This window comes from Phalacrocorax carbo, chromosome 13, assembly GCF_963921805.1.
Source record: "Phalacrocorax carbo chromosome 13, bPhaCar2.1, whole genome shotgun sequence".
Taxonomy (NCBI): domain Eukaryota; kingdom Metazoa; phylum Chordata; class Aves; order Suliformes; family Phalacrocoracidae; genus Phalacrocorax; species Phalacrocorax carbo.
This window is the reverse complement of record NC_087525.1, coordinates 11,378,686-11,393,995: the sequence shown is the minus strand read 5'-3', so window position 1 is coordinate 11,393,995 and position 15,310 is coordinate 11,378,686. Positions and strand designations below refer to the sequence as shown.

Here is a 15,310-nt window from a genome sequence, read left to right as displayed (position 1 = left end):
GCAGTGAGGCAGTACAGCAGCATTCTCTCTTTCTAGTGGCAGATGCTACCTTTCCCCATCAGTCATCTTTCATTAGTCATCATTAAGAGCATGATAAAAGAAGGTCTGTGATTCTTGTGATCCCATGTTTTCAGCAAGAAAAAAAGTAGTCTGTGATTCCTACCCACTGTCATTAGACAAATATTGTCATTTTAAGATGGCAAAAACAGGACAAACCAACCAACTGAAACACCTTTGTTCCAAAAGGACCTTTTGGTCATATATCCTAAATCTAAAACTTAGGTGTTTCCTAGCTTGGTTTTAATGTGAAAGATAAGCGAGAAGGCTATTCCTTTAAACACATCACACTTTTCAATAGTCTCTGCCTGGCCAATCTCTTGAGAAGCTGAAAACCTTAAATCAGAGAGAGTAATACAGAATAAAACCAAATTAAGTTAAAAGAAAAAGAAGAGAGTTTTACAGATATACCTAGACTGAGATGAGATAGCAGATGAAATAGTGGAAGCTGCTAATGACATGTTCTTGGACCCATGGGAAGTCTTAGGCTGTGAAAGAGAGCGGGGGGCTGCAAGCACTCTGCAGAAGACACATGAAAGCATGTACAAAATAATTTAACAAGGACAAAAATAGTGACATCAGAATCAAGCTTTGTCGGAGTTCAGGTACGAGAGGAATGCTGCATAGTTACCAGGAACAGATTTGCTGTAGCACACATCTGCACACTTACAGAATAGCATAACCAAGCACATTCCTACAGAACACAAGACAAAATGCACACATTATGTAAATATCTTAAAACACGAGTCTATCAGTAACTAAGAGGGACAATATTTCAGGACAGGACTTTTGTCAACGAGACGTGTGTTTATCTGCAAGATCTGAAGATGTTTGAGTCTGAATTCAAGCTAAACATTTTAATATGCAAGCAGTACCAGACACAAGATTCTCCTATTTAACACGCAAGTTGTTGGCATGATTAGTTTAGTAGAGGCATTTATTTTTGAGGCATATATTAGATAATCCATTTTCTTCATGTTACAGTTCCAACTGCAGGATAAAAATTACTTAAACCGTATCATTATTTCATGTAAAAGTACCTTACAGCACAGTTCTGAATTACAAAATAATACCTTAGTCAAACTTCCTTTGCTGGCTGGATGATTGATTTTCTTGCACTGGAATAAAAACACTGGAGTCCAGTAGGTCACGGTTAGGTAAAAACCAACTAAAGTGAGAAACTACGTAGCTGGTATACATAAATAACTCAACTAGCAAAAATTAAACAAGAAATAGAGCAAAGAGAACATTTCCTATTCCGTTTGCACACATCTAAGATACAACAGATCACATGTCTCAATTTTTTAAAGTAGCTTACATTACGGGAAGTGTGGTTTTCCCTGGACTTTTAAAGCACACTAAAACATACAACTTTTAGGAATATTAATGTAGGAAAAAACCTAAAAGAAAAGAATAATATGCATCAAAGGAATTCACTCTCACTATCCCCAAAATTACTCTAACGTAAGTGACAGTAGTATAAATCCCACATGTTTCTTCACAGCCTGACAGCTGTTAATATACAACTCTAACTCCTCCTGTACTACAAGTGTATTGAACGCACACCTCCTTGAAACTCACTTTAGCTCTATAACTAAATCTCCTTGGAGAAAACAGAGTAGATAAATCTAATAGAAATTAATTGACTTAATACCTTACAGAGCAAGTCAATCATCAAATGCATGGTTTGACTGACATTGTCCACCATATTCTACTGACATCTGTTACAGTAGGGTAAGCTCAATCACGTGAGTGAATGACATTTTCTAATTTTCCATTTCATGTTATATTGCAGAAACACTAGTAAAAGAACCTTCATTCAACCACCGTAACTGTTACAAGAAGCTGTTTTGGTTTTATTATAAGTGGTGAAAAAAACATTTCTAGTTTTAACCCTAGGCTTGATTTCTGGACACGTTAAATGCATTGCAGACTTGAAACTATTTTTTGTTATTTCTTAGAGCACTTTTATTTTGCAAATTCTTTGCAAACATGAACAACGTACTTCAATATAAGAAAACACACCAAAATATCTAAAAGCATATAAAATAGGCTACAGCTTCACACCAAAATATCTAAAAGCATATAAAATAGGCTACAGCTTTTACATACTACATTCTTCAGTTAAGAACGTGTATGCAGCGTTTCCAGAGCCATACAGGGGTGTATCTGCGAAAGGACAAAGCAACAAAGCATTACCTTTGGAAGGAGGCCGAGAAAGACTCTTGCACTACTGAGGTGGTTGCTGGTGGCGTCATCAGACTGGCTGTATTTTGAGCAGCAGTAGCAGGCTGATGTGCTGAAGCAAGTGGAGCAGGAGCAGAGGCAGAACTGGTAGACACCGGAGCATGCTCAACAGGGGTACTAATTAGAGTTAAATTAAATAAAACAAGAAGCATCTTAAGAAGGTGCGTATTTAAAGGTAGAGCATAAAACCTACTATGTTTGAACCTGAAGCCTCAAACATAGTAGCAGGCTGTGTTACTGAGGGAAAAGCATAATTATGCAAAGAAGAAAAAAAAAAGACATTTGTTAGGCCTTTTTGGCAGTGCAGTTAAGACTGTAATGCAGTTTTGGTCCTGCCTGACTGAAATTGATCCCAGGTGTTGCACAGCATTTAAGTCCTGCTCCCACCGAAACCAGTGGTAGGAAATGGCTTTGGGCACGCAGTACGTAAATGGTTGCAAAGAGCCTGTCGCAAACTCTTTGAGCTAGGATAAATTTCACCCCATATTTACTTCTGGAGGTGAAGTTTATGTTAGGACTAAACTGTTCAATTAGATGAAGAAAAGCAATTTAAAGGATATTATCACAGTCTTGTATCAGCAGGCTTCCCGCAAGTTCTGATAGTCTGGGAATCCAGGCAGCACAGGTTTGTGTTGGGCTGAATCAGTTTTGTGTGATCCAGGTAGTGGAAAGATATTTAAAAGGAGTCCAGTGATTGTCAGTCCATGCCTGACCTAAATTCGCCTTACATTACACTGGCCAGCCCATCAAACAATAAGCTGCCTTTTTGCACACAGCACAATATGTAAAATACAAGAAGATGATGTAGCATAAAATTTTACTGCACCAGTTTTAAAACCACTTGGGTGATGAGCATGAGTTGTTATCCCTGTGGCGCTCTTGTGCTGCTGTGGCACTGATAGCATGGAACAGAGAAATATTAACATTTAATTTATTTTCTCTTTATTTGATTGCAAAATAGATTAATTGAAATTAATAATAATTAAAAATCTAGGCTTGTATCCAGTGGCCGTTTTAGTGACCTACTGAACTACCAGTGTCTTTCATCACCTACTGTCAGAGCACCCAGTGTCGTCACCATATTTCAGCCTCCCTCAGCCTCACTCATCTCTTACAAATGGGGCAGTTATCTATTAGACAGCTTTGCAAGGTGGCGTAGTCAGAGCCATCCACTGCTAAGAGATGAACTAATCTTTGGGGAGGTTCATTTTATTGTCTTCCCCTAGCTCTTACATCAGAGGAAAAAAAAAACATTAAGTGAACTTGCAAGATTACTGTTTCAGTGAACTTAATATCAACAACAGAATAATAATATGTACATTCATTATTCACTTGTCAATAAACCTAACAAAAATCACTATGTCATTTAAAATTAAAAGGGGGTTAAACACCACCACCCAAAAAAGAAAAAGAGAAACGAGAAGACAAAAACTTAATTTTGTGTTTAGGCACATTTTACTGTGGATTCTATTAACTCTTATCCACAGAACAAATAAGCCACGGAAAAATAACTAATTGCAATTTTATTTTTCAGATTATTATACTATTTTGGGGCACCAAATTCAGCGATATATAAGTATATGACCCCCAGGCACACGGGACGTTTTTCTTAATGCCTTTTTATTGTGTGTAGATTAATTTTCTTTTAGGAGTTATCCTAATACATCTCTTTTTTTTTTTTTTTTTTTTAACATCCGGGCATGACTGTGCATGCCATAGTTGTCCTGTCCACAAGCAGTGGTAGAACAGCACAATGGATATTTTTTTACTTCTTTTGCCCTAACTCATAAGTATATTGCCACTCTTTCTGAGGCAGTAAGTATCCAATAACAAAAGCAACCTTACAGCCAAGGTTTTTCAGCCAAACCTTAGCCCTCAAACATTCTTTCTCTCAGCTTTTTTTCCTACGCAAATTTGCGGTTGTGCAAATATTTTCTCTGTCTTTCAGCCATTCTAGAGAATGTTTTCTTTTGCTTCTCTCAGAAGCACTGACTCAACAAGTTGTATTTCCCAGGATCTAGAATGAGCGCTTGGTACTTCAGAACTCATGATACCCCTTGCTCTGTGAGGGACTGTCCCATTTCTCCTGTCCTCCTCCCTCTTCTCCACCTTCTCGTATGGTTTAGTCGCCTAAACAACGATGTCTCTTATTTCAGCTGAGTATTTATTTCACTGTTTGATTAGCTGAGATGGGGGCGTGGCTGTTATGCCCACCAATTTCAAAGTTGAATGCAACCCACGACAAAAGCAGAAACATCTGTATTTTCTCCCTTATAAGTTTCATCTGCCATGACACACACAATCAGTGAGCGCCTGAAAATACCCACCTGTGTGCAATTCTGGTTTTCAAATCATTACACCAGAAGTTTTGCAACAGTTTTGCAAGAGTTTGTCCATCATAATATGCATTTGAAATTCAGATCAGTTCTTCCACATTGATGCATTTGCACTGTGATGTAAATTCTTCCGCTTAGCTAACACAGCATCCATGACCTAGGCTACGTAGCTGTATCTTGTACATCACGGCTACGGATCATGGCCTAGTCTGTTAATGAGCTCTAGAACTTGCAGGATTTTTCTTTCGTCCTGTGCAACAGCAGGTACTGGGATTGTCACATTAAAGGGTGCTGAGTCAAAATTTAGTACTTACACATCTTTGATTTGGCAAACAGGAAAGGAGTGAATCTATACGGCACATAAAAATGGAACTTAATGCATGTCCTAAAAACAAATACAAACTTAGATTTCACTTATTTTGCCCTTCTATTTTCACTGAAGTGAGGGGGATTTGCTACAGATTTCAAAAGAATCAAGACTTCATACCTTGAATAGAAGAAAAGAGTGAAGTTACTTAATGGTTGTAATGATCTCCAGAATGTTAACTGAAACGCATACCCAATGATATATATTTAAAAGAAAGAAGAAATAAAAAGAACGAACGTATGTGGACATGGACCTGTGTGGAGACAGATTTGAACTGGACAAACACATATAAATAAAATAAATGCAAATATACTGGAATACCTTATAAAATTTAAAAGAAATACAAACAAGTTTATCTTGCATGCTGTTCGTAATAGTTCTTTTTATGTGATTAAAATGTTAGAGGCTTGATCACCTTCCTGTGGGGTAGAATATATTAATTAAGAGAACAAGGAATTGGAATAAATACAAATGAAATACATATAAACCTTAAAAATTAGGGTCATCTGGTTACATACAATATATGCAGTTGGTAACTGATTTTTACTCAGTTTTATAGAAAGAACTGAGACTAACTGGAATGTTTTTAGTTTAACCACTCTAAATTTTAAGTAATTTTATTTAGATATTAAAATAAAATAACTTTTTTCCCCTCAAGATTACCTCCTTTCTAGATTTTCAGTCTGAAAGAGTGCAGAAGAATTTTAAGAACTGATAAATGTGAATGATGCTTTATAAAATAGATCATCTATTATAACAGTTTCATTATTACTTGTTTCAGAGATTTTGTTGGTTTTTTTTTTTAATACAGTCCTTCTGTGTACTTTTAGTCTTTACAGTATTTTGCATTTTAAGGAAAACCAAAGGAAATGGATGTTCTCAAACATCTCCATATTTGTGGTAACAAATAAACATAAAATGCACAATGTGAGTAAGTTACATGGAAGAAAACAAAACACACATCTCCTCAGCTGATTTTCACTCATGAAAAGGAACACAGATCAGTAGAGGTTAAAAGGATAATAATGGTTAACAACCATGAGAAAACACAGCAACAAACACACTCTTAACATTTAAAATGTAAGTGCAGATTACACTTCTTTCTCTCAGTAAAGTCCTAAGACTTTCTCTCCAAATAACAATCGAGTGGATTATTAAAGCAATACTTCGTCTCCTTTTTGTAATGCATGAAGCTCTTTTTGTTTCAAATCCTCTAACAGATCTCTTGTAAGGAATTGAAAATATAGGGAGCAAAAATAAAAATGAACAGGGAAAAATTATCTCTTCTAGCATTTGTAGAAAAAAAGTGCTGGAGAAGGTGTTTAGAGAAAGGCATAACATGGAAGAGTTTTGCATTTGAATATGGGAATGTTTGTAGAAATACAGTGAATAATATCAGCTGCTGTTTCTCTGCAGAAGGTGCTCAGTGACTGCTGTCTCTGTGTTGCAGGTGAGCTCCTTACGGGTGCCACTTGAAACGTAAAACCCTCGTGAACTAGGAGTTGCTGGAATTTGTGGAACTTGGACACCTGCCCTTTAGGCAATGGGGATTTCCATCCGAAGGAGTTAGAGGTTGTTATTACCAAACCATTCCAAAGCTCCAAACCAGGTCAGTGATGCAGTTACACGTCACAGTGTACCTTTGTTTACTGGATGAAGAAAGAGGGGCTTTCTGGCCAGTAGTGGTGAAACTGGCCTCCCTCTGACTTGTACCCGCTCCAGGCCTCACAGACCCCTTGGAGGGCACTGGCTTAGCATTGTCAGTGTTGGCATCTGTGGTGCATGATTTAGGAGGATGCCAAATACTTGAGGTCACATACTGTGGCGCATGTGTAGTAGCTGTAGGCCTGGGTAACAAAGATTACAAGATTTGTAAATCAGGTATTTATTATCTTGTCACCAATTTCCTAGGTAATAGCAGCTATCTGAGGGACAGACAGAATTCCAGCCACAGAAGCTGGTGGTTTAATAGAAAACGCTTTGTTCAATTTTTTTTAGTTTTCAGAGATACATGTGCTTACTGTCTAGCATACCAAATAAAGCAGCACTCTAGAATGCTAATACCTGGCCCTTTAAGACAGCAGGTATCATTTATGTTCAGTAAAGTCTTTGGGGGAGGGGGGGCAGGAAGAAAAAAGAAAAAAGAAAAAAGAAAAAAGAAAAAAGAAAAAAGAAAAAAGAAAAAAGAAAAAAGAAAAAGAAAAAAGAAAAAAGAAAAAAGAAAAAAGAAAAAAGAAAAAAGAAAAAAGAAAAAAGAAAAAAGAAAAAAGAAAAAAGAAAAAAGAAAAAAGAAAAAAGAAAAAAGAGAAAAGAGAAAAGAGAAAAGAGAAAAGAGAAAAAGAGAAAAAGAGAAAAAGAGAAAAAGAGAAAAAGAGAAAAAGAGAAAAAGAGAAAAAGAGAAAAAGAGAAAAAGAGAAAAAAAAAGAAAGTGCTGAACCTACTAACTGAAAATCAAGTTAAGTCTGGGTTTAATAATGAAGGCTTTCTTTTTCTGTCTTTTCTTTTTCCTAGAAGAAGATTTGTATCTGTAAATATCCACTGTCCTCTTTTTGTATCCCTAAAATCCTTATACCATAGGAGATCATGATGATATTGCAGATGAAGTCATGACAAATCTTGACAGTTTATTAGTTTATTACCACTTAAGACCAGGAAAGGCTTTAAGAATTAAAAGAAGTACCTAGTGTTAAACCTGGAAACCATATTGCTAGGAATATCAAAATAAGACACATAGCAGAGCTGGGATGATAATGGAGGTGAAGAAAAGCTATGGTATGACAAACCATGCAAGATTAAGGCAGTGTAGTATGACACTAACACCAGTCATACATCAGAAATTGTTCCTGGTAAAATAAAATAAAATAATAATAACAAAAAGAGATATTTCAGTGGAGCAGCTGCACAGTCCTGTAGATGATTTACACAAATGAAACTGTTAGTGAAATGCTAACACGTGCTACTTGTTTTTTTAAATTTAATTTATACACAGTTTTTATAAAGGAATCAAGGGGTTTATTTCATTCTTTTGACATAATTTAAAAATAAAAATGAATTTTCCCTACTGTTCAAGTGCCAGTTGCCATTGCTTGTGTCGTTAGTAATGATAATGCTTGCACTTGGACTTCTACTCTATGCAACCGTTGTTCAGACATGAGCAGTCTTATAAAAAAAGTGGTTGCACGTTGTTGAGGCAGGAATCAACAAGACAGAGGAAAGCAGCAAGATAGAATTCTTTTCATGAAGCTAACACAAGGCATTTCTTTGCTCCATTAAACAATTGGTCAGATTGAGTCAAGAAGTGCCCCTGTTTCAGTTCGTGTGTGTTTTAGTACATGAACTAATAGAAAACAATATATTTCTGTATGTAACTGCAAATTGTGCTGAGATTCTTTGGGAGGAAACAACTTTTGTAATGAAAGAACTTACAGAGATACTATAATTTGAACCTCGTAACCCATTGAGGATCAACCAAGATATGCAAGAATCTGGTATATAAATGTTCTTAAAATACCAAAGAGATCATCTTATTTGGATTTTAAAAACATGTTGAACAATCTAGACAAAGCTTAAAAAATGGAAATTGTTCTTAAAACTCCATCACAAGCTGACAATACTCCATTTCAAGAACATTTGATAAAAGCTGCTTATTTTTCAGGTTTATAAGTTTGGAGAAACACGATCCCTGCCTGCCCCATCTCACAGAGCTTTTTGAAGACTGTGTTAAACAGAAACGCCTCACAAACCCACTTAGCAGAAACCCCTACATTCATCAGCTGCTCAAACAGCGTACAAATTTCACATTTTTGAGGTAAGATCAATATGGGGAAAGTGGAGGTAAACTCTGAGTAGGAGGGAAGCCAAACACACAGCAAACATTACCTGTTTTCTGATGCTGCTGCAAAATTTTCCTTGTTTCTGTGAAAGGAGGGGATACAGTATGAATAAAGTAAGTGCAACTGCCAGCGGTGGCAAAAAAAAAAAAACAACCCCAACAGGGAGAATGAAGTTGGGTTGAAGAGAAATGTTTGGTTGCAAAAAGCATCCTAGAGTGGTTGTTCATAAATATAGTTGTGAGAAACCTCTTCAGCTCTCCAGGTGAAACCCACCAAATATGCAAGTTTACCGCATGCTTCTTCTCAATTGCAAACAACTTCGTTGCAATATTAAAGTAAAATGAAGGAAAATTAACAGTTACAAATGAGACAGTGTATGTATGTATATAATTTCAGGCATAGTTTTGACTTCAGTAAGTTTCCTCTTCAAAGAAAATGTCAATAACATTCCAGTGGAACATATTCTGATGCCAACTCCAAGTGGTAAAAATAATCAGACTTGGGCAGTCCTCAAGGATCCAATGTTTTGAAGTGATACGCAAGTTAAACGGTTAACAGACTCATACAAGTTGGATTATATATGCCTGGCATCACTTAAAAATTCTCTGTCCTACTCAAGTAAGTACTAGTTTTCTCAATCTAAGTTGGATTAGAAACAAGTGAAATCGTTCCTTCACTGAGGTGAGGAGTAAGTCAGCCTCAATTTCAGCGATAGAGAATTAGGCTGTTACTCTGTAAACACACATACACGCTTACAAAAATAACTGATCGGTTTAAGTGCAAGCAATTGTGTATCTATGTAAGAAGTTAAGACATAGGTATTGTCATAAATAATAGAATCCTTTAGCCTTAGACTCCTAAGTTTGAAATCAAATTAAAATAAGGAATTGAGGTAATCTCGATATTTAGCAGTTTACTGGGTGCTTGTGTCCTTTCCTATTTAAAGATTTGTGCTGGATTTCAAAACATTTAGAGTTGAAATATTCCAAATGAGAACATTTTTCTTAACTGGGATCTAAAATTGCAAAACACAAAGCAAGTGTCCTCAGTTACCCAACTGAGCCTTCTTCTGAAAAGTCCTTAAAAAAAAAAAAGGAATACGTGTATTTATGTGGATGTGTTGGGCTCAAATCATTATCGTACATTATGTTTGGAAGGCTATTCTTAATATTTCCACACTGTTAGTAGTATTTCACATACTTCTGTGTTTATGTACGTACATGTACATATATACACACAGTCACATGCTCTTTCCTTAGTTTAGCTCCAGTGAAGTTATAAAAACCAGCCCAGTTTACATCAGCAAAAGTTTGGGCATAGGGCTTCTCCACCCATTTTAAAACCTCTAACTAAAATGTAACCCCTAAAATATATGAATTGAGGCCAGATTTTCAAACCCAGAAGTAGATCTGAAGTGACCCTCAGATGTGGCTGAGACCTAAGTATGTTATTATGGTCAGAATGGAAGAACCTGTCTCGACAGTACACGCCCCAGCAAGATCAATTGGTTCACCACTCTAAAGCAATGAGAAACCAAACACTATCTTTATGGTAGCCAAGCTGTGAGTTCACTAGAACGTCAGGTATCAGAAAGCCAGGATGAGACAAGGTAGAGGAGGATGGATTAGAAAGTGCGCGTGTGTTGGGGGAAGGATTAGTATACCGAGAGCCATAATTGTGTGAGAATGTTATAAAACAGTCACAGCCTGAAAAAAATAAAGCACTGTTTATTGCCAGTGTTACCAAATATTCTGTGAGAAATCAGAGTCAAGACTGAAACGCAGGCAGTTGGGGTCAGGCAGAAGCAGCGTTAGGCCTCTGTTGTTACTATTAATCTGATCCAAACTTTTCTGCTCCGCTAGCTGAGGCTATACTGAAGAATGCAGAAAAACGCCACTTGACTTTGAGGTCAGAATTTTGCGAGAACTTTTTCCATGAGCGTTCAGGTATAAGATAACGCTGAGAGACAATGGCAGGGGAGTTGTGAAGGTTAAAGAGAAAGAAGTATAGTGATCATACTTCCACAGAATAAAGCAAAGGAAAAGACAGAGAGTAAGGGGAAAGAAGAGCTCAAAGGCACATGATACTTCTTCACAGTTTTGCCTCCAGGAACAATTTCTCTTCCCAGTCAACAGGGGTAATTCCCATTTGGCTACTGGTGAGAAAGGCTCAAGATCAGATGTGTCTCTTATTGGCAACGCTTGCATTTTGAGGAACAGACCATTGGATTTCCAGCCTTTACAATCAAACATTTTTTGCTAACTATATGCAGAATTAATTTTGCTTTTGAGTCAAATACATCCCTCGGGCAGACTGAGTCAAGTCAATACCTTCACAACATGAAAGAATTTGGCTCAGAATATTATGAACAGTTTATATCTCTGTGGCTACTCGGGCTGCTCAAATAACTGACAGCAGTGGACAGTAGTTTTGAGCTATCTGGGAGAGCTTTAATATTAATGTTTTTTTGTCTGTAGCCCTTTTAGTCCCCAGCTGAAATGGCTTTTGATAGAAGGGCCTTAGTCAATGACTGTTCTGAGGGAACAGTACAACTCCCACAGATTTTATTAAACTTAGAGATATATTGGACATATATCTCAAGCAAGATTTATTTATGCAATATACTGTCTTCCCAATTACACGGTATATTATACAATGGAAATGATCAAATGTTTCCTTCTCATAAAAATATGCCATGCGATATGGTCATAAAGACAGAGTGAATGAAATGACAGAGAGTCTTTCCCTCCCATACACTAGCAAGAATTATAATACTTATAGTAACGAAAGGTAAAATTCATTTGTGAGCCAAGCTGGTGTGTGCTACAGGATCCTAAAAAAAGCCTGAAGAAACTTCAGAGATGTTCCATTAAATGAGTCTGTTGAATCTGAACTGTAAGTACTGGACATTGGAATACTTCCCCTTTCTATTTTATTTTTGAAAACCAAATGTAAAAGATTCCCAAACAAACATGGACCTGTGACAGGAGACCTGAGATGGGGAGCTTGTGCACCTTCCCTCTACCTTCTCCTTAGAAAATAACAATCTAGACTCTCTCTCTTGAATAGCTCCTCTCTGTTCCATTAAAACATTGCCGACAGAATCATTTAGTCTGTAATGAAGATCTGATGACATAAGGAACATTGGGCATCCTGAGACAGCACATGGTCCTTCAACTCTTCTCTGTCTTGCAGTGCTGAAGCAATAAGTGAATTGATTTTTTCCCCCCCCTGGGGTATTCTCATGGAGCAACACAATATTTTTCCTCATTTGTAAAATGAGCAACTAAAACTTAATAGAATTGCTCATGGTCAAAATGAAGGTCCACAGCAGGGCAAAGAACTGAAAGAAGTGCTTCTGAATCCCAACCAAGTATTTAAAATATCAGAGAGATAATGGATTTTTTAAAATAAATATTACTATTCAGTTTAGCAGTATTTTCCTGTATTGATCACCCAATAGTCTTCTACTGAACCTGACGGATATATACTGGCCTTTTTTCAAAAGAGAAATAGTTATAGAGACTTACAAATTATTAGGGTCTATATCTCTTGAAATTAAAAATTCTGTTTTTCTAGTAGCGTATTGTGGATTTGCAGGGCTTGTCCTTATTGGACTTATAATAGCTTTCTTCCTAACATGTACTTACATTCACATAAACATATTGGCCTACAAATAAAATGTCTTTTTAGAAGTAGAAGTCACAAAATAACTTTAAAAAAAAAACCTCTTATAGGGTGCCTGGGAGTAAACTTGTGTGAAAGGTACTTCATTATCATGATCCCAACAATTTTGTCTCAAAGGCGTGAGGCACTGACGCTGCTGGAATCTGGACCTTGCGCTAGATTAACGGCTGTTCTGATCCAGTGAGGCTATTTCTACCTTTCTGTGTTTGCAGCTGAGAATTTTTCCATGGTCAGATGAATCTAAAACTATTGAGATTGTTTGTCTTCTTTTTTCCCCAAGCTATATTTTTGTTATCTTAACAAAGACACCATAAGACACAGAAAGAAATCACAGGCAGTTAACTGGAGAGGACAGAAGACAACTATCATGCTGGTTTAGTTAAAACTTTAGCTTGGGATCAGAAAAAGGGGTAGAAGAAGAGCTAGTCTCTCTTTTTCAGCCACTGTAGTTAAGAATGTGAGCAGCCCACGCCAGAATGATTGCAGTGTATCCTGCTAGTGTGTCTGCTTTCCAAAACAGGGAAGTACATTTCTCCCAGAAGGTACCCTGGTTTATGCAGCCAGTGCCACAGAGTAGGAGAAGCATTATCATATATTCAGTGGAAGAAAAAAAAAAAAACAACCAGCAACTCATTCTCAACAAGTAGTACAGACCTCAATCAAAGCAGCTCCCTAAAATCAAAGCAAATACCTCCTACGGATGCAGTTTATGGCATCTACCAGTATGCTCTTATATTTAACTGTCAAATAATAAACGCAGCTGGAACTACAGCAGGTCAGTGTTGGTGAAAGTGAAGATAACTCCTTCCCAAGACTGACACAGTGAAATTTGGCATGTGAGTTTAGGTACTCCAATTTATCTTATTGGAAAACACATCACTTCAACAAGAACAAAGACCGCAAAATTCTGAGTATGCGGAGCAATTTGAGCCGGGATGCGTTTCAGAAAAGGATTCCCTCTCTTGGCCTTAGGTGTGCAATTGGATTCATCGGAGCGGCTGCCCCCAGCTTCTTATAGCCCCACTGGTAAAGCACAGGTACCTGCTGGGTCAGGACTTTCAGTTTCTGTTGGTCACCCTTATAAACAAAACCAACGCACAACATGCTTAGGTATTGTACATCAGGAAACTATTCCCCGCTCACTGAAGTGTTCTTTCTCATCAGAACTTCACTTTTCTCCAGGGGAGCCGAGAGAAGGACAAGAACGCATAGATCTCAATTTCAGCTGGTGGTTTTTTAGAGCTATTTTTCTAACTTGTGCACACCAATGATGAGAAAGTTCATGCTTCCTCTACATGGTGTTGTCCTAAGTTTGAAGCTGCCCCTGAAATACACTAATGTGTCTTTTCTATTCAGTTCCTGAACCAAATAGGTAAGTGGTATGAGTTAGAAGAGTTCTCATTCTTTCAGAATAGGGATTATGTTTTATTTCATAAATTCTCTTCAGGATTTTCTTACCTTCCCTCTCCCTCCTTTGTAATCATATGACATTCTGGGTCAACTACAACAAATGCTTACATGGAAATGAACTATTAGGAAGTTATTAGCATTTAGCATAATTTTGCTGGCATTAATGCAATTTAGAAGCAGAATAAAAGGAAGCAGTGCCAGTGCTGTGCTATCAGCCAGCTCTCCAGCTCACCCTAAAGAAAGCTCTGTGAGCCGGTCTGATAATCCACAGACCACGACTGAGCACCTCTGGGTTACACAGGCTTGTTGGAAAGCCTGCTACAGGCAAGAACTGCTTTTTCCTTGTTGGACTGAAGGCAACCAAGGGAGCAGAGAGAAAGGTAGCGTTGTGCGCTGGTATCTTGGTTAGCCGTCTACATCAGCGGAAGGATGCGTGGGAGATTCTTAAAGGTCGCACAGTAGGAATGAAAATGATGTTAATTTCTGCCCCTGCAAAGTGAAGTGCTGGACAGGAACATGCAGAAGACTGAGATGGTAAAGACAAGATGTTAAATATAGGTCAGTACACACACAAAATTGAATCCAGAGCTTTAACAACCTCTGTTAGCTTCCACATTACTGTCTCTATGAACTATGTTGAGAAGAGCTTCGTAGTATTTGCTAATTTCATTTGGAGGCCTCACGCTTTCAAATTTAAGTGAGTACATTCAGGTGGTAGAATTTATGATCTCTAAATTCATTTTTCCCACAGAACTTCCAGGAGTATTTTGGGGAAGACAGACATCATATTTGATCAATTTTCCTTTCTGGTTTCACTCACAATTCCACAGAGACAATTGAGTTAATTCACTATTCCTATGTTTTTGTCATTCTTCAGGTGCTAAAAGGTAAGTGGGGACCAGAATATATTAAACTATTAGCCTTGATCGCAGTTATAGTCCTTAAATGAGGAAGATACCAATAGAAGTCTGCTTTATTTCATGGGCTGTTGTGGAAAAATAAGGTGTACCTTTCAAAAGGATCCTGGTAATCTGACTAGTGTACAGTTCGGAAGTTTTTGGCAATGGGGCAGGTCAGCAATGCTAATCCCTGGAAATTCTGGCAAGCGAAGGAAGGGGATGAAGGTGCCTTAGCTTGTCTTGGTGGTGTCAGATGGCTTTGATAAGCAGCAGCAGAACAAAGAGCAAATTTTAGTCAATTCATTTTCATGTATATTGCAGAAAGCTGTTGATTAAAGGCTAACTGACTGCAGCAAGTCATTACCTGGTACTGCCATGTACCATACCACAACTGTAGCTTTTTTAACTTTGCAAACTGAAGTTTGTGCAAGTACCCATCTATTTTCTGATGCATGTAATGGTAGTGTAGCGATA

At 37.4% G+C, this 15,310-nt stretch overlaps 1 protein-coding gene and 1 long non-coding RNA gene across 5 annotated transcripts in view; one reads left to right on the top strand and one right to left on the bottom strand.

Annotated features, from left to right (window-relative positions):
- The window catches only part of LDB3 (LIM domain binding 3), a 129,561-nt gene that overhangs the window by 26,396 nt on the left and 87,855 nt on the right, over nt 1-15,310 (bottom strand). Inside the window, exons 9-11 of one of the 3 annotated variants that reach the window (XM_064464808.1) lie at nt 8,887-8,922; nt 2,257-2,421; nt 469-576 (exon numbers count right to left, since the gene is read on the bottom strand). In XM_064464808.1, coding sequence (XP_064320878.1) covers nt 469-576; nt 2,257-2,421; nt 8,887-8,922 — 309 coding nt within the window. The remainder of the gene's footprint in view (nt 1-468; nt 577-2,256; nt 2,422-8,886; nt 8,923-15,310) is intronic. The other 2 variants (XM_064464804.1, XM_064464806.1) reach the window with 2 other exon arrangements.
- The window catches only part of LOC135315610 (uncharacterized), a 56,940-nt gene that overhangs the window by 38,141 nt on the left and 3,489 nt on the right, over nt 1-15,310 (top strand). The window contains exons 6-8 of one of the 2 annotated variants that reach the window (XR_010375090.1): nt 6,458-6,616; nt 8,663-8,815; nt 9,237-14,824. This is a non-coding gene — a long non-coding RNA (uncharacterized LOC135315610). Of the gene's footprint in view, nt 1-6,457; nt 6,617-8,662; nt 14,825-15,310 lie in introns of both variants that reach the window. The other variant, XR_010375091.1, reaches the window with a different exon arrangement.